The sequence below is a fragment of the Hyla sarda genome, chromosome 2 (assembly GCF_029499605.1).
Source record: "Hyla sarda isolate aHylSar1 chromosome 2, aHylSar1.hap1, whole genome shotgun sequence".
Classification (NCBI taxonomy): Eukaryota; Metazoa; Chordata; class Amphibia; order Anura; family Hylidae; genus Hyla; species Hyla sarda.
In genome coordinates this window covers 200,619,948-200,639,774 of record NC_079190.1, presented here as the reverse complement: position 1 = coordinate 200,639,774, position 19,827 = coordinate 200,619,948, and the positions used below count along the sequence as shown (strand labels likewise).

The 19,827-nt window shown below is 40.3% G+C and overlaps 1 protein-coding gene across 7 annotated transcripts in view; it reads left to right on the top strand.

Annotated features, from left to right (window-relative positions):
* The window catches only part of DMD (dystrophin), a 2,642,350-nt gene that overhangs the window by 2,463,188 nt on the left and 159,335 nt on the right, over positions 1-19,827 (top strand). For 4 of the 7 annotated variants that reach the window (XM_056556147.1, XM_056556148.1, XM_056556149.1 and 1 more), the window contains one exon: positions 18,818-18,879. In XM_056556147.1, the coding sequence (XP_056412122.1) occupies positions 18,818-18,879 (62 nt within the window). Of the gene's footprint in view, positions 1-2,415; positions 2,535-16,871; positions 17,046-17,965; positions 18,097-18,817; positions 18,880-19,827 lie in introns of those variants that run through there. The other 3 variants (XM_056556154.1, XM_056556151.1, XM_056556153.1) reach the window with 3 other exon arrangements.

The window sequence follows — 19,827 nt, the reverse complement described above, 5'->3', positions numbered from 1 at the left end:
AAACGTTTGAATCACCCCCTTTTTTCCCCATTTAAAAATAACAATTATGTAAACAAAAATAAACATAAACTTATAGCTGTATGCATAAACGTCCAAACTAGAAAAATATAATGTTAATTAATTAGCACGGTCAATGGTGTATACGTAAAAAAATACCAAAGTCCAGAATTGCGTATTTTTGGTCAAGAAGTTCCATCAAAACAAAAATGGTACAGATAAAAATTACATATCATGGTACAAAAAATAATCCCTCACATCCCTGTATACAAAAAAAAAAGTTAAAGGGGTCAGAAGAGGACAATTTTAAACATACTAAATGTTTGTCCAAAAAGTTATAATTTTTTTTAAAGAAGTAAAACAAAATAAATATATAATGAAAACAGGTTGATCATTTTCATAAATCTCCCCCAGTGTGTTATTTTTACCGAAAAGCACACTGCGTAGAAGCGGAAGCCCTCAAAAGTTCCAAAATGGCTTTTTTTTTTTCTATTTTACCCCACAAATATTTTTCATTTTTTTTTTTTGCCATAGATTTTGTGGTGAAAAGATTGATATCATTGCAAGGTAAAATTGGTGGCGCAAAAAACAAGCCCTCATATGGGTCTGTACAGAGGTCAAGTCCTGGGAAAAAAAAGTGTGGGAACTCACCCAAGATTTCCACTCAAGGGCTGTTCCTGCAGGACGCCTGCTAAGGCTAGGTTCAGACTACGGAATTTTCGACAGAAATTCCGTTTTAAAATTTCCGTCCGAAATTCCGCTTGCTAAAAAGTACATGTGAGTCAATGGGATTTCTGTGCACCTGTTCAAACTTCGGATTTTTCACTCGGAATTTGCGTGCCTAATTTCCGCTTGAAAATTTCCGCCTGAAGAAAGGAGGTGCTCTTCAATGGGACTCTCATTTCTCAGTGGATTTTTCACGGAACGTAGGCAGATTGAAAGCGGATTACATGCGGAAAATCCGTACAAATTTGAGTCAGAAATTTAAATATGATTAGCCCACTGGTTCTTGGACTAGCCCACATTCTTCCTTTTGAATACGACCCTTATCCAGTTTGACCAATCTCCATTTTCCTTTTTGGTCAAGAAGTTGTGCTTTTTCTTGTGGCTTGGTGTTTGGCTTCCTTTCAGCTTTTTCTCCACACTAATTTAATATACTGTCGGATCTTACTTCCCCAGCCAAACTTAAAAAAATTGACAGACCTGTGTCGGGTCATGTAATCACATGGTCCAAAAGGGGCTGAAAGTGCACTCCCACTTTTTTCTGCGTCAAATTTAAGTGGAAATTTAAGGAGGATTTGGTGGCATCATTTCTGTTCGGAATAGAGGTGGATTACTCGTGGAAATGACAAAATTACGCATGAAACTGAAAAACGCCTTTATAGGCGGAAAATAGTCGCGGAAAATTTTGCAGGCAGACAGTCGGAAATTCCGTAGTCTGAACCTAGCCTAAGGGTGCGTTCACACTGAGTAATTCAAGAGGAATTTACTAGAATAGTTCCTCTTGAATTCTCCTCTCCAAATTAATGCACATCCCCTCTGACCATTGACTTTAACGTTATTTCTGCTGTCCTGTTCACACTGCGGAAATTCTGCTAGCAGAATCGCAACGCTGAATTCCTTTCCGCTTGAAGAAAGAACATGTTCATTCTTCAAGCGGAATCCGCGAGCAGAATCCAATAGGAGTCAATGGTAAAAAAAATTCTGCCCGACATCGTTTTTAAGCGGAATTCTAGTGGAATTCGAGCGGAATTCAAGCGGAATTCTAGCGGAATTCAGAAAAGTAGATTAAATAGCCTCCTCCTTCATTCCTCTTCATTTCCGCATGGAAATTCTGCTCGAATTCCGCTTGAATTCCGCTTGATGGAGAAGGCAACAATTTCCTGACTGAAATTATTCCGTGTGAATTCCTCTTGAATTCCTCAGTGTGACCGCACCCTAATGGGAAGTGTTCCTGCTGTGGAAAAAAAGTGCTGGAACTCCATTCCCATGCAGTCTTCCAGGACTTGAGCTCTGGGTCTGTAGGTGGAAAATTGAAAGCATTATTTTTTTTTTTTTGCACTTTCTAGAAAGTGCAAAAATTTTAATCCCCAAGTCCTTGAGGGGTTAATTAGTTAGATCTAAAAATCATGAGGTGAACTACAGTGGTCCTGTGCATGAGCACTGGCATCCAAGTGAACAGGTGGCTTCTTTGTACTGATTTATTTAGTTATACTTTCAATGGGGGTTGAATGACTTTGCACCATTGGTTTATGGGGAAACCCCCAAACTGTTGCCCAAATGTTGGCACCAAAATGGGCAGAGAGCCCCCTATTTAGTGAGTGGAATAGGTGCTGGAAGGGTTAAATGAGAGTACCGCCCTGTCTAGCCTGCAGGCGTCCCTCCTCCTCCTCCTCCTCCTCCTCCTGCTCTCCTTAGCCCAGTGTAGTGCTAGTATCACTGCAGTGCTATCTCCCGTCCGCCGTGCAGTGTGAGCCCGGAACTTCATCTCCTTCCAGAGCTCTACTTCTCCCAGCCATGAGGGAGCTGCTCAAAGGGTAAGTGAGGGAGAGGCTCCATTCACACTGAGCTGCTGCCGCGCTGGAGGGGATGGACGCTGTGTATGAGGAAGCTTTCCTGGGAAACTTTGTGCTGGCATGCCGGGGGTTAGCGGCCAGTGCCGGGCTCCGCTCGGTGGTCTGCTGCGCTGAGGTAACCGGGAGTGTTATCCCCGGGTGACAGGAGGAGGCTCCCGGCTTCCCTCCTTCCATCAACAGATGAGGGAGGCTTCTACAAATCCCATCCAGTGCTGCTCTGCTTCTTCTTCCCAGCGCTGGATCAGTCACATTCTCTGCTAGGTGCAATGTGGCTCCTATCTTCATCCTCACTATGCATAGGAGTGTTTCCCAACCAGCGTGCCTCCAGATGTTGCAAAATGTCCAGGCATGCTGGGAGTTGTAGTTTTGCAACATCTGGAGGCACCCTGGTTGGGAAACATTGATGTATAGGCTATAAATATATATATATGTGTGTGTGTGTGTGTGTGTGTGTGTGTGTATGTATATATAGCCTATACATCAGTGTTTCCCAACTAGGGTGCCTCCAGATGTTGCAAAATGTCCAGGCATGCTGGGAGTTGTAGTTTTGCAACATCTGGAGGGCCCCTTGTTGGGAAACATTGATGTATAGGCTATGTGTGTGTGTGTATATGTATGTGTATATCTATATAATATATAGCAGTTCTGCAACATCTGGAGGCACCCTAGTTGGGAAACACTGATGTATATGTTATACATGTCAGTTCTGCTACATCTGGAGCACACTTTTTTTGAAACACTGATGTTTAGGCTATACGTGTGTGTATATTATTTATATACAGCAGTTCTGCAACATCTGGAGTCACAGTGGTTGGGAAACACTGATGTATAGGTTATACGTGTGTGTGTGTGTATATATATATATATATATATAATATCTCCATCTGGAGGCACCCTGGTTGGGAAACACTGATGTATAGGTTATACGTGTGTGTGTGTGTGTATATATATATATATATATATATATATATATATATATATATATATAATCTCCATCTGGAGGCACCCTGGTTGGGGAACACTGATGTATAGGTTGTGTGTGTGTGTATATATATATATATATATATATATATATATATATATATATATATATCCATCTGGAGGCACCCTGGTTGGGGAACACTGATGTATAGACTATACATGTATGTAGCAGTCCTGATGACAAACTCAGCTCTGCTACATGTATTCATGTCATTCCAATGTCCCGGATCCTGTAAGATCAGCAGGGTTCCAGCGCTTCCCAGTAGGTGACTGAACACCTTTTGTTATGTTGGGAGGCTGCTGCCATCCCCCCCTTTCACAGCTCCATTCAGACTTCTGAAAAGGTCAACTTTCTGCCTGATTTCTTGTGGGAACGCACAATGGCATTTTAGTACCTGCCCGCCATCCACATTCTTTTATTTACTGTAATATATTGGTGTCAGACTTGAATGTTTCAGCGTGAATGTTGTGCAGTCATGGAAGCAGGGGGACCAAGCTCAGCAGAATAGCCTCAACTTTTCTTTTTTTTTTTAGTTTGTAAGTTGGAACAAAAGAGGTGGCGGTGTTCTTCTTGGTATTTCATGCCAACACCTTGCCTTCACCTGGGTGGGGAACGGTTCCAGGGCATTGGTTGTGGAATGGGTTGATAGGACCCATGGTATGACATGCGCACAGGTATTTGCATTCCGTGTCTCCTTGTAGCAATACATTATCTTGTGAATACTTTTACATCCGCTAGCCTGTGGGGAGACGTTGACAAGAAAGCGCATCCATAGTCATAAATATCCTTTGAAAGAATACTGCCTTAGGACACCTTACCTGGATTGTGTTTCCAGGATTGATGGTGGACTGGAATAACCCAGCACAATTGTCTCAATGTTAACGACGGAGTTGTCAATAATAAAAAAAAAAAAATACATAAATAAAAAAATATTCTGGATTATTTAATTTTTTTCATAGTTTTTGAATTAGATTTGACTTAATAAAATGTAAATATTGACATAAATAGAAGCTAGAGCTACATGTTATTACCTAAATAGAAGTGACATCCAACGCTCATCCAGTCCTAGGATCTGTGCAGGTACATTATGAATGATGTAGCAGAGGTGAGTTCGGTTGGCGCTCATCTCTTTGTACAGCGCAACAGAATGTGTTGGCTCTATACCGAGAAATATGTGGCGCCTAAAGAGTTCAATGTAGAACTACAAGTGATATAGGGTTAATCTCTGCTAATTGTGATAAATGTAGTCCTGATACGTATAACAAACTCTGCTCTACTACTCTTATATTACTCTTTAGGTTGAAAATGAAATAAGATTGGGGATTTGTGTACACTATGGATACTTGGTGTCAGCTACCTAAGAAGCCTTCCAGGGAACAGGGGCTTACTTGAGTCTGTCCTTCAGTATGAGACCAAAGATCCTTCTTAAAGCCACAGTAACGTGTAATCATTACCTATGTCTTTCTTGAGAAAGTAAACAGTGTTCCTAACTGGTCTTAAAGTATCTGTATTTCTAGCAGGCTGCTGACCTTTGTACTGTGCTGAGGCTTGTTTTACACATTGCTTCCCATTCTCAATATTTGCTTAAGCCCCTTTTATTGGTTTTCTGCATTCGCAGAGCCATCGTGCATTAAAACTAAAGTTCTGCTAAGATCAGCCTGATCCCTGGATTTAGGACAAATGATTGCATGGGTATATTCCAGATATGTATATACAAGCAGGCAGAAATCCTCCAAAGTATGGGTTATTACTTCTCAGACATCTGTCTCGCAATACCTGCCTTTTCCCCCATTAATGGTACTTGTTCGTCATTTGTCACTATGGTGATTGGGCTGTCATAAAATATGGTAATATCTTTTGAAGCCTTTTATTTCTCCCCCCTCCCAAAGCAATTTTGACAATATCCTTTTCTTTTTTTTTACAGTCATGCAAGTAGAGGAGATATAAATACAGATGGTGCCAGGTTGTTTGATTATTCAGGCAGCGGAAAACACACAAGATTGAGGTTTTAAAACTAGGTCAGCTTTTGCGGGACAGTAAAGTCTTTGGATTTTCTTTCTAGTATGGGAAAATTTTACTTCGCGTAGAGTGGAATTTAGCGTTCCTGGAGGCAACGGCAGAGCTTTGTTCTATATAATATAGTGAGGTGCTGAAACAGTGGAGTTGGATAGATTGGATAGAGTGCATTAGGATTGTATAAGTAGACTGTTGGTAGTATGCTTACTATATCTACGGTATATAGCAGTGTGTCTCCAGGTGTTGCAAAAGTACATTTCCCAGCATGCCCGGACAGCCGCTATAGTTTTGCAACAGCTGGAGACACACAGTTTGAAAAACACTGCTATAAGGCATACGTGCCAGTCCCTGATACCATGTAGGATGTTGTATAGCAAACTGGTCTCTCGTTTTGAATAGATTCTTAGTATGTAATACTGTCTAGTCTAGTTTTGTCTGTGTGTGTGTGTGTGTGTGTATGTATATGTGTGTGTGTATGTATATAATATATATGTGTGTGTGTCAATATTTCAAGATGATTCTATAATGTATTTATAGTGTATCAGGACTAATGATGATCAATGTGGAACAGATATACAGAGAGAGTGAGTCTGCAACCTGCATGGAGATGATAGGCTTTACACTTTCTCCCTTTTTACAACCATCAACTTTAAATTCGCCATTCCGGTCGTATTCACTTTTTGAACGTATTCGCTTAAATGACTAGTATGTATAGTATGTATTTTTATTTATTTTTATTTTACTATAATCTATTCTAGGTTATAGATCAGTGGTCTTCAACCTGCAGACTTCCAGATGTTGCAAAACTACAACTCCCGGGCATGCTGGAAGTTGTAGTTTTGCAACATCTGGAGGTCCGCAGGTTGAAGACCACTGTTATAGATGTTAATAGTTACACACACACTTAGTGTGGAGGTAGACTGAGTACCTGCAGCACATTAATAGACCCCCCCCCCCCAATTAAAATAAAATTTTACATTTCCAGTAACTCCCACGGTGGTTATTGGAACTGTAGATGTCAACCTTGTTCTTCTGGATTTTGTAGTTTTGATAGTATTGACATTCCCCCCCCCCCCCCTCCGGCCAATGGGGTCCTGTCATTTGACCATCTCTCTCGAAGTCATTGTATTACTAAAGGTTAATCACATAGATTTCCTAAGATCCCTGCTGATCTGCCGTGAATAGTGGCTAATCCCGATTAACTTCATTATTTAGGTGTGAAATGGCTAGTAATCCATATTTTGTTGTAGCTATGCCAATTATGACCCCCATGGGTTATTAAATCTTCATATTTTCGTGTATGACATGTAACTGAGGTGCATATTCTTGGGGTTTACTTACATATGTGTGTTACTAAAGCTTTTGCACCTTAGTTATTTCTGATACTTTTATTAGGGGAAAAGGGGGCCGGGGACTGTGCAAATAAATGATCTCCAGAACTCCATTTACTTAGGATACATATATAAGGAATGTATAGCCCCTGTGATAAATACATCAGGTTGGTGATATGGTTTTCTCTGTAAACAGCTTGTATGGTGCCATGCCTTTGCTTGGGTTAAGGATTTATGATCATTTGCCATGTTGGTCTACGTTGCTTTGTGTGTCTTACAAAATGAACACTATGGCCCTCATTTACTAAGAAAATCGAGTTGTAAGTCTATGTTGCTTTCTTACCCGATTGCTTTTTTCCCCTGATATTTATTATTATGTCGCATCCTGTTTGTCGCACGTGGGTTTTGTTGGTTTTGGTTTCCAACTCCTCTGAGCTGTCGGGAAAAAATCCACAACAATTCATCAAATTCGGGTTGGAAACCTTTATAAATACGTGGGAAAGCTCAGAAATGTCGGGTTACGCCCCTTTTTCGGGTTTGGGAGAATCCACATCGGGTCTGTCGGGAAAAAATGTCGCATCGTGTCGCAGACTGTCGCATGATGTCTGCGACATGGCGCAGACAAAGATGCGACAAAAAAACCCGACAAAAGAGGTCGGGTTTAGAATAGTAAATGAGGGCCATTAGTTATGAAAGACTCCATGTTAAAGTGAATTGTCGAGAGATTTAGGCTAGGATCACACTACAGAATGTCTGGGCAGAATTTCTGCCAAAGATTTAGCCGGCGGCACTAGGACCGCACGGACTGCATTGCCGTCCCCATAGACGGCAATGCATTTCTGGGTAGATCTTTTGGGAGATCTTCTCAGAAATGCATTGACATCTATGGGGATGGCAATGCAGTCCGTGCGGTCCTAGTGCCGCCGGCTTGATCTGCGGCAGAAATTCTGCCCAGAAATTCCACCGTGTGAACCTGGCCTTAAGGGTCCATTCACACTCGCACAGCGGTAATAGTATGACAGATATGAGATCATACCGTAAGTACTTACATGCAGTTTTTGGAGTGTATACCACACCATTACCACTGCATTTGAATATACTCAGACTTGACTACCGTGAACCCCAAACCCCTCTTCCATTCCCTTCTCATGGGTCATAGAAGTTGTGATAAGGAGAATTGTTGGTTTTGGTCCATACACTGGAAAGCCGATGGTTACCTGGAATTTTCTTTCTGTCTTCAAGGTAAGAAAGGAGAAAGAAAAGTGACAAACCCTACAAAGCTGCTGTCTTGTGAAGAAGGGAAAAGTATCTGTTTTCAGTGGAATTTGGCCATAATCTCTTTTGTATTTTCTTACTATATACTTTTCTCTACCATGACAACTTTCTGGAGTATGAAAGCCAAGTCTTTCTTAAAATGCAGAATCTGATAGGTGTTTAATGTTTCATCTGAGACCATTGCCTATGGCAAGTTAAATCCTCCCAAGTTTAAAGGACTGTAAAATGTAGCCTTGATTTGGCAGGGCTGAAGGTGCGCACGCTGTCAAGATACACTTTTTGATCTCATTGTTTGTGGATCCCATCTCCACCGATTTCACACTCCCAGCTCAACCTGCTGCTTCTTTTTTTCTATCTCCTTTCTCTCTGTCTTTGCTTGTAATGTGCTGGGTAGTGCATTCTATCTGCAGGGGCATGTTGGCTTGCTTATCAGGCTTCAAAATAGGGATTGCAGATATTTTAATCCATTTAGGCACATCACTTTAATAAATGACTGTAAGAAAAGAAATAATCCCTCACAGTGTGATCTCCAGATCAAACATTCTTAGTTTTTTTTTTTTCTTGCTCCGTCCAAATCATTATGCCTACCCTTTTTTTCTCAAGTCCCAATTAAGGACTGCCAGTCTTACAAGGTGTTGTGCAGCTCCCTGCTATATGCTGAGTTGGCATTTCATTCTCCAGTTTTAATGCAACCACCTCTTGCCTATGTCTTAGCGCATCCCACCTTCCATTCCCAAAGCTAACAATTAAATGGCCTTTGAAAATGGCAGAGCAGCTTAGGAGAGGAACTCTCACTGGAGTCTAACCTTTTCTTAAGCTGCAAGCTTGTGTTTGGAATTAATGATAACTTTCTGAGCTCAAAGTGTGCAGGGGGAAGCAGCAGCAGCAGCGGAGGCAGTACTGTTCAGACCAGAAGTGAAATAGCTGCAGCCTTCTTGTGTTGTGCATATAAAGTATCCGCGAAAATCTGCCCTCTGTGTTATCAGCCACTAGACTCTCTCAAAACCTATTTCATTGCAGTGCCAGACAGCAGCTGCAACCCTCTTGGAGGATGTGTAATTGTTTTCTATGTGACATAAGTTTGTCATTCTCAGTTCAGTCCACGCAGAATAATTTTCGACACTTTAAATTCTTCACTTGTCAATTAGCACAGCAGGAGCTTTGCCAGGGGACATACACTGGAATTTGCTATGTTAGACATTGGATTTCCATCTGGCTATTAAGAGAGACTTTTTTTTTTTTAATTGATGAAAGGTTATTGCCATGGCTCATGACCAACATTAGATGTGATTTCCCACTGGATGGAGGAGTTACAAAGTAGCAAAAGTCTTGTACTTGAAACACGTCCCCAGGGAATTTGTAAGCAGGTTACTATTTTGCATGTACAGTGCGTTCGGAAAGTCGTTTTCACATTTTATGTTGAGACTTTGTGCTAAAATAATGTAAAAATACATGTTTCACCCTATTAGTCTACACTTATTACCCCATAATGTGAAAACAAGATTTTAGAAATTTTGGAAAATGTATTAAAAAGGGAAAACTAAAATTCAGCATGGACCTAGGTATTTAGACCCTTTACTTTGATACTTGAAATTTAGCTCTATGGAACTCCTGTGGTGAATTCAGGTTTTTGAGCATGATTTGGAAAGACCCCCATTTATATAGAGTCTAACAGCTGGCAATGCTTCAGAGCAAAAACTAAATCGTAAGGTTGAAAAAACTGCCTGTATAGCTCAGAGACAGTATTGCGTGGAGCCACAGATGTGGAGAATGGTACAAAAAAACTCTGCTGCACTGAAAGTTACCCAAAGCAGTCAGTCTGGCTGAGCGCCAAAGATCCTGTGTGAAGATGGGAGAAACTCCTGAAGGTCGACCATCGCTGCAGCGCACCACCAATCTGGACTTTATAAAAGGGCAGCCAAAAATAAGCCCCTCCTCGGTAAATGACACATGAAAGTCCATCTGGTGTATGCAAAAAAATAAAAAGACTGTGAGAAACAAGATTATCTGGTCTAATGAAATGAATATCTAAGCATCATGGCTGGAGGAAGCTAGCTACTTCTCATCGCCTGCTCAATACCATCCCTACAGTGAAGCATGGTGGTGGTAGCATCATGCTGTGGGGGGGGGGGGATTTTCAGAGGCTGGGACAGGGAGATTGGTCAGGGTTGAGGGAAAGCTGAATGAAATAAAAAATACAGATATTCTTAATACGAACCTGATCCAGAATGCTCTGGCTGGGCCAGAGATTCACCTTCCAACAAGATCGTAACTTTTAGCACACAGCCAAGACAACATGAGAGGGGTCCATGGACAACTCTGGGAGTGCCCTTGAGTGGCCTATTTAGAGCTCTGACTGGAACCCAACATCTTTTAAGAGACCAAAAATGACTGACCACCAACCCTGCCTATGCAACCAGACAATGCTAGAGAGGATCTGCAGAAAATCCCCAAATCCAGGTGTGTAAGCCTTGTGGCATCATACCCAAGTGACTGGACGCTGGATTCACTGTCAAAGGTGCTTCAACTAAGCACAACTGCTTCAACAGAGTAAAAGTCTGAAGACTTTCCAATTGCATTGTAAACACTTACACATTTGCAATGTTCACTTTGAAATCTGATCTGATCCTTGTGAGGATTTTGATTTAACCTTAAAGGGGCATTCCAGGATTTATTTTTTATTTGACTATGCTACAAGGCCTGTAAAGTTAGTGTAGTCCATAATATAGTGTCTGTACCTGTGTGACCGTTTTCTCACAATTCTTCTGTGATTTTTCACTCCAATATTTTAACAACATACAAAATGACTGTTGTCTTAGATTTTTCCCAGCTTGCAATGCGCCTGAGACCACTCACTAGTCAGCTGATGACAGGGAGCCTGTCTGCTTCAATGGGAGGAAGGATTGCTTGGTGGGAGAGAGATCAATCTACAACTAATGCAACAGCTGTAGGCACTCTGATTGAAAACCACAGGTCTTTTGAATAGATGCAGCTCATTTACGTTTCAATAGGTGGGGTGGCTGATGTGTGGGAGGGACGAAAATGGAATTATGGGATTTGTAATCAAAAAATGAAAAGTCAAACATAAAATACCAGTTCACAAAAAAGCTAGCCACTGTGTTATGGTAATCTCACAACATAGCCATTTATCCCCAAGACAAGTACAGATCCTTCCTAAGCATGTCCATTACTGCCTGCCAGGTACATACTAAAATCACCTTATGGTGGATAACCCCTTTAAACGTACAGCTGTACTCTGATAAAATACAATGTGTAAACATTTAAATCGATGCATGTTTATTGAGGGTGCATTATAATATATACAGTAAAATCGCCATTTTTAATTTTATTTCAGAATTAATCATGACCAAGGCTAGACAAACCAGGGGACAATGTTTTAAGCATTGCGGCTTGGTGACTGGGGCTTGTTTAAACTGCAAGCATGTTCAGTTAAAGGGGTACTCCGGTGGCAAACGTTGTTGTTGTGTTTTTCTTTTTTTTTTTTTTTAAATCAACTGGTGCCAGAAAGTTAAACAGATTTGTAAATTACTTCTATTAAAAAATCTTAATCTTTCCAGTACTTATTAGCTGCTGAATAATACAGAGGAAATTCTTTTTCTTTTTGGAACACAGAGCTCTCTGCTGACATCATGACCACAGTGCTCTCTGTGGACATCTCTATCCACTTTAAGAACTGTCCAGAGTAGGAGAAAATCCCCATAGCAAACATATGCTGCTCTGGACAGTTCCTAAAATGGACAGATGTCAGCAGAGAGCACTGTGTTCCAAATAGAAAAGAATTTCCTCTGTAGTATTCAGCAGCTAATAAGTACTGGAAGGATTACAATTTTTAAATAGAAGTAATTTACAAATCTCTTTAAATTTCTGGCACCAGTTGATTTAAAAAATTTTTTTTCCAAAGGGAGCTTCGTCACAAGGATGAAACTGAGTGGAGAAAAATTAGAGCATGTCCCTCCACTCCTGTAAAATGCTCAAACCTGACGGATCCTATTCAAGTCAGTGGGATCCATCAGGACCGAAGAGGTTGGACCACAACGGTGTAAACCTAGCCTTACTTTTTAGTTGTTTTTCTGTTGATCTCTATGGAACTTATTGGCCACTAAAAGAACCAAATGGGCACCAGGACGGCTGTCTGCCATATACTGTATGTTTTATTGAACAAACAAACCGAAATTAACTTTGTTTAAAGTTGACCCGACCTAGGACAAATATATATTGATCTTTTACAATTGCTGGTAAAAAAAAAAAAAAAAAAAAAAGCTAGTGAAACTGATACAGCTGCAGTACTGTAAATAAAAATATTTGCTTGATGGATACATCGTAAACAGTAGTCCTTTACCATATTATTTTGTGCTCTTGACTATGTATGAAACACAATAGCCATGTGTGTGCCATAGAGGTAGTTCTTAGAACAACACACACTGCTTAGGACATATATACAATGTTTTTGTGCTATTGTACCATTTGAAAAAACAAATATATAAATACATTAAATTAATAAAAGTAGTAGTGTGTTCACCTTTGAATTCACCCCCCCCCCCCCCCCCCCGGCAATTACATATTAATACAATGATCAACAGAGCCAGGTAAACAGAGACTGGAAGAGGATCAGGGAAGTGTCCACATCTATGCAGCAGAGGATTGGGTCTGCAGTTAATTCTTAGCTGCAAATGCATATTTTCACTTACTCATTGAATGCAATGGGGAAATATTGCAAAAGAATCAATGCGTGATCCAACAGAAATTGACATGTGAATATTAAAATCTGTACTGCAGATCCGTTTCCATACATAAAATGTCTGCAGCATGTGGTTTGATGTGGAAAGTCCAATCTACCTGTCTACTACTGTATTTCGCTGTGTAACCCTCCTACCTGTGTGGACTTACCTGTATGCTAGTTTCAGTATTCTCTCCAGCCCAACCACTGGTCTAATGACCCGAGCAGATAGTGTCATAGGGATCTATGATGCTGTCAGTTTGGGTCTTTAGACCTATGGTCAGACCAGGACTTGCGACCATAATATGGACATACATAATATGGAGAGCAGTAAATGAAGTTTTTTGTGAATAGGTTGACCAAATAAGCAGTTGGAAAGTGAGGAGCCTTATACTCTGCAGTAGATAAGTGATACCTACATTTTCCCCTATGATTTGGAAGTCACTAGAGCACATACTTTATCTAGTCCAATACTAGTGACTACATTATAAACCTGCACTGATATAGTAATATTACTATGCTCTCTATCTGAGTAAAGTAGAATGCTAATGCTTACTGAAATGACATTTCATTCCATGGACTACTTACTCCTGGCCATTTAATGCACATTATACAAGAGCTTTTAAAGTAAATAAATGGGATTTGGATAAAGATTAAAATTGGAAAATTCAATTGCAACAAAAGGTGAGTTTTTAATTCTGTGTTTTTCATCTTAAAGGGAGTAGAACAAACGTGTTTAGTTTAACCCTTTTGGTGTATCTGACTTCAAACGTCTGTATTCTACTGGTCCTGTTATAGTTTTGTAGTGAATTAAATAATTTCTAACCATCAAAAATAAATTTGGTGTTATAGGAGAAAAGCTAAATCTAAGAGGAGCCCCCTTACCTGTAAATGTAATAATTGTCTTTTTTTCTCAACTTTCTCCCTGTTTGAAGACTACCAGTTTGTGTGAAAGATGGATATTTTCATTATAGAACTAGAAGAGTGGGAAAGATTTATTTGAAGTGGTACACTATCTGAACAAACATCGGTCTCTTTCCCCAGTGGAGCAGGCAGCAGATTCATCAACTAGGCACACGCCTGGTAGGGAATCTGTTGACTTCTTAAATGGGTATTTCTATCACAGAAAGTGAGGGTATCCTAGGATATACCATAACTTTTCAATGAAACCTCCACTAAGGATGAAGGGGGCATGTAACTGATTTACTAATGTGGCTCCTCAAGAGTATGTAGACACAGGATTGATAAGCTGCGCAGACTTGCGGTAGAAGGTCTGTACTGCCAGCAGTGTAGATAAGGTTTTTAAGGTGGACTTTCTAAGCGGAATCCAGCGGAAGAATTCTGCTTGGGAATTCTGGTACTGCAGCCTGTCATTGTTTTTATTGGAATTCTGCTGTACTGTGCATTTGGCAGAATTTTCTGCCATTTTCTGCTTGGAAATGAATTGCAATCAATGGGGATGATGCATGTTGGAGCACCAACAGCGCCCTGTGCCATTATTTCCAACATATTTATTTGTGATGGATAATGCTCCAAATTGTAATCTACTTTGTCTAGCTGTATTGGAATTGTTAGGGTATCCGAAATACTGTCCAATGTCTGCCAAAAAGGATGGTTTATTACTTTAAAAAACTAACCAAATAGTCCTATTTTAATAATGCGTTCCATGACACTCAATGGACTAGGCTGGTAATTTCCATTTAGTAAGACAAAATCCAGCCGGAGATTCCGAGTGCAGCCAGTACTGAATGATTCCATTGGCCACACTCGGAACCTCTGGATAGATTTTGTCTTACTGAATGGGAATTACCAGCCTGATTCCATTTAACCTAATGAAAAAAAATTAAAAAAGCCTTTTTGTTCTTTTTTTTTTTTACGCAATAAACCAGCCTTTTTGGCCGTTTTACGGCTCAGAAAACAGACCAAAATAAATTTGACATTTTTCATGATGGCAGGATGCAACAGCTGCATACAATTTATGATTTCGTAAATGTGGGAAATAAGCTTCACAGAATTTGTTGCCCAAAGTGCCCCCTCTGGGGAATGGTGTGATTACAGGTAATAAGACAATATTTTGAAATTGCACCAGCTTTAATAATTGCATGTTAGTTCAAAGAAGGAAGCTATGGCCAGAGGTAAACTACTATTCCATACACTTAGGTCAGTGTCGTGTCAGGACAGCAATAAATGAGCAGGGATTAATTGCTAATGGACATGCCAGTAATTCAGAGAAAACTATTAATTGCCTTGTTCTTTGTCATGATCCCACCATAGCATCTGGGCTGATACCATTGAGAACAGGATTCCTTTATACACAGTTGTGTGAATTTTTCCACACTGCATTAGGTATGGGATTTCATGAAAACACATGCTTGCATTTGTGTACATAAGCTGCTTTTGTTGTAACACGTTGTGTGTTTGTATGCACACGTTTAACCTATGAGATCATAATACATCCAAAAGACAAAATGAATTTGAGCAACTCCCCCAAGGACACCAGTGGAGTTGAATACATCAAGGCTTTATTCCATAGGACAACGGGGTGAAGCACACGGGAAGGCTCAGATGTACGAGTGGGGGAGAAACAGACAGCAAATGGGCCACGCTGTGAGAGCGCGTTACGGACCGTGGCCCATTTGCTGTCTGTTTCTCCCCCACTCGTACATCTGAGCCTTCCCGTGTGCTTCACCACGTTGTCCTATGGAGTAAAGCCTTGACGTATTCAACTCCACTGGTGTCCTTGGGGGAGTTGCTCCAATTCATTTCATCTTTTTGATGTATTATGGACAGTACACTATTTCCTATGTGAGCACCACCCACCTGCAAGCACATACCTCCACCTGATTTTGCCTCTACACCTACTATTGTTGGGACTATACATATACATCCCATTGATAGGCTGTCTACCTTGCCCGGCCAGTGCCAGGTCCGCTTTTTTCTCTCTTGGTTGTTCTAACCTATCAGATCTAAGCACAAAATATGTACCTATTATTGGATCACTCCCTGCACATGCAGAGCTTATCTGATAGTAAGATTGCAGGGGAGTGGGAAGTTACAATTCCCTGCTGTTGCCCTGTGGATTTATCAGCAGTAAACAAGCTACAAAGCGACACTTTAATCTTCTGGAAATCGAACATATGTGAAAGGGAACATAGATTTGAGCATTTGAACTAAAATGTATTTTTGGAACATCATTTAACAAATGCTGGATCTTTTGCTACAAAAAAGTTTTTCAATCCCTTAAGTTTTATTTTATCTTTTAATGTGTCCTTAAAAAAAAGCTGCTAGGAGTTTCTATATATCAAGCCTATTGTTGTACTTATCCACACATTGAGTCATTCTTCAAAGATAATAACCGTTCTAAAACCTTACCAAAACACAGCCGAGCTCTTAGTGATAAATGCATATACTTAGGGCCGGAAAACAACCTATCAATGTAATTGGCTCATACTGAGAGACAAAATAAACGATTAAGTTGTAATAAAACTTCAGCTTGGCTGTCATGGAAAGTCTATGCATTATAAAGTGGTGCCATCAAAATTCTACTGATCATATATTCACACCATGGCAACATGACTATATGTCACGTATTCCTATTAATGTGCGAGGATCTTGTGAAAGAAACATCTGTGTATGACTTATTAGTAGTCACCTGTTTCTTGGTCTTATGCACACAGTCATATTATTGGTCTATGAGAGGTGTGGTCCCATGCTGTACGTCGCTATGGAGTAGTAGGGACTCATGTTTCCCCATGCAGATATGGGGTCCGAACAGTGTTGCATGCTCGTTCTCAGACATTAGTAACTTTTATAATTCCAGTGGGTATAGGATCTGGATCTGTCATGTGGTTTGTTATAGCCACATCTTTTTTTTATTTTGGTGGGGAGACTGTAAAGTATTACTTTGGATGGCTGAAATTTTTTGTAATAAGACATTGACTAGTGACTGTGGTCAGAGATCAGCTGCTTTAGACATCAGAGCCTTTCATTATGTTGAATAGAACGATTCACTTTGTTCGCTATGCAGGTACTGAGAGTTCTTGTAATCTGACGTGGCCGTGGGAGCAGACATTGGCAAGGGTAGAAAAGCCTGTAAAGTGTCACTCTCCGTTTCGACATAGGTTTACATTGTAAGTCTGCAGATTCTTCAGTTGTAATGATTTTCAGTTATATCCCGTCTTGCTGAACAGCTACATGAGATTTTTAGAATTCTGCAGGTTCCTTATCACATTAAAGGATTCATGAACTCCTATCTCCCAGTGACCATGTTTTAGCTCTGTTACTAGCTTCGATAGTTTACAGTAATTTTTTTTAGCAACCCTGTTCACATTCATTTAGAAATTTCTAGCATTAATTTTAATCTGCAGCACTAAAAAAAGGATATGTAATGTGCCACTTATTTGCACACATTCCCTGTGCTTATAAAATTTTATATACAAATAGCCGAGTCATTGCGTAGATCCACTGCATCTTTGGCACATCTATAGCAAGAGTTTAGCCTTGGACATCTTATGCGGATTCTTTTGAAGAAAAAAAAACCTAGTACTGTGTGCAAATACCCTTTATTGGTCATGCACATGGCACTGAGGTATACACCAGTACTTGGAGTACATACTGTGCATATTAAGGACCTGTAGGTACTGAGTGATGCTTTTAAATAGTTCCTCTGTGTGACACCTTATCATCCCCTGGAAGCCTCTTCTATGGCATGCAGGTTTTTGTCAGTTCTCTTATCATATGGAACTGATTGAGCAATAGGGAAAAAAATAGCACAGGGTCCTGACGAAGAGAGAGGAGCTCCCTCGAAACATGTTGTCAATTAATGCATATATAAAGAATAAAAGTAATCTTTTAATTTTGTATTTGTCCGAAACTGTATATTTTAATACAAAAGCAACACAGAGGCCCTGATTTACTAACAGCATCCCGACTCTTTTTGTCGGGTTGTGCGCCTATATTCTGTCACACGAACCGTACAACAGAATGTGTGACAGAAAAAACCAACAGACTCTGAAACACTTAGAGTGAAAAAAAAATAAAAAATAAAAAAAAAACTACGAGCATGGTTTTCGGGAAAAGGGGCGCGTGTTCCCTACATTTCATCCAAAATCACTTGTCTTTTCTGAAAACCACTCTGAAAATCATGAGAATTTTCTGGAATAAAAACACTGCACTTTTAAGGTATGTATAAAGTTTCCAAAAGTGGAGTAAATTAGTAATTACCATGGGAAACAAAAAGGTCTGAACACCAAAAAACACATCAAAACCTAAACTCCACTCTTAGTAAATCAGGGCCAGAATATTCATTTTGCTTCCAAAGCTCCGCAAGTTACTTTATCTTCCTCTAGATCATATAAGAAACTGGAGGCACAAATAAGTAAAGTATTGCATAGCAGACTGGGCACTGTATTACAGGTCATTTATATAATAAGGTAGGGTCACACGCACCATACTATGCACATTTGCTGCTGCATATTTTCCTTTCCATTGAAGTCAATTTATTGACTTCAATGGGTAGAAACATACGCCTCAGCAAAATACAGCACATGTGACCCTGCCCTAAGGGTGGGTTCATACGAGCGTATTATTTTTCAAACTTGCAGCGAGTTTGAAAAGGGCGGGCTGTCCGCAGCAGATTTTTGGAAGTGGAATATCCGCTGTTGAAAATCTGTTGCTGACCCTATTGACTTTATTGGGGTCTGTGGCAGATTTTCCACAGTGGACTGCCAAATTTCCCATGGACAGCCCACCCCTTTCAAAGCCGCAGGAAACATGCTGTGAGTTTGAAAGGAAATCCACTAGTGTGAATGAGCCCTAAATGTGTTTTTGTTTGTATTTGTTAATGGTTGGTCTGGGGCAACAGGGTAATGTTTTTTTTTTTTCTTTCTTCTTTTTCTTGCAGTCATGATACTCAAACAACTTGCTGGGATCATCCCAAAATGACAGAGCTCTACCAGTCTTTAGGTAAGAAAAGATCTTTTTTTCTCCACCAATTATTTTCATAGATAATATATTTAAATGCAAACTTGAATAGTAGATTCAGGAGGCACTCCCCACCATAGAATGCGCAAAAATACAAACTCTTTATTGCATGATGCAGAGATAAAAGCGGACAAGTGTGGATGCAGCACACCAGGGAAAGGTAAGAGCTATTTCACGCCTCTTACAGGCGCTTCATCAGACCACGTCTCTGATCTCACGTTCAGGTGGTTATAATGCCCTACCTGTATGACATCAGAGCAGAATGCGTTAATAAAGATCACATAAAATCACATTAATAGACCACTGTGCATTAAAAACAAATGACCTGGTCAGGAAAACAAATATATACAAAATAGCTTGCTTGAGGAGTATTGATGTTTTACAAAAAAGAAATCCTAGGCAAAATTGATGCTCCGGGTCTGATTACTGGCAATCACAGGGACGGAGCATAGTGACGTCACGGCTCCGCCCCTGTGTGACGTCATGCTCCGCCCCCTCAATGCAAGCCTATGGGAGGGGGTGTGACAGCTTTGGGGGCTGATTCTAACGGGGCTGCGGCGTGAAAGATCACGGGGGTCCCCAGCGGCGGGACCCCCGCGATCAGGCATCTTATCCCCTATCCTTTGGATAGGGGGTAAGATGTCTTAGCGCCGGAGTACCCTTTTCATTTTTACCAATAATAATAATGGTACAAGTGGGCTGAGTGGCTATGGGGACGCCAGTAGCTTGTACATTGGCGAACCCATATGTAGCCGCCTTTGATAAAAAGTTATCTTCTCTGAAAAAAGCAATTTTTGAAATACATCGCATGCTACAGACATTTTGTGGATGACGTGTTCATTGTTTTGGGGGACACATAGTCATGCGGACTTTGTCTCCACCCTAAACAGTGCTGACGACATGAATTTAAAATTCACTTTTAAAACTGAT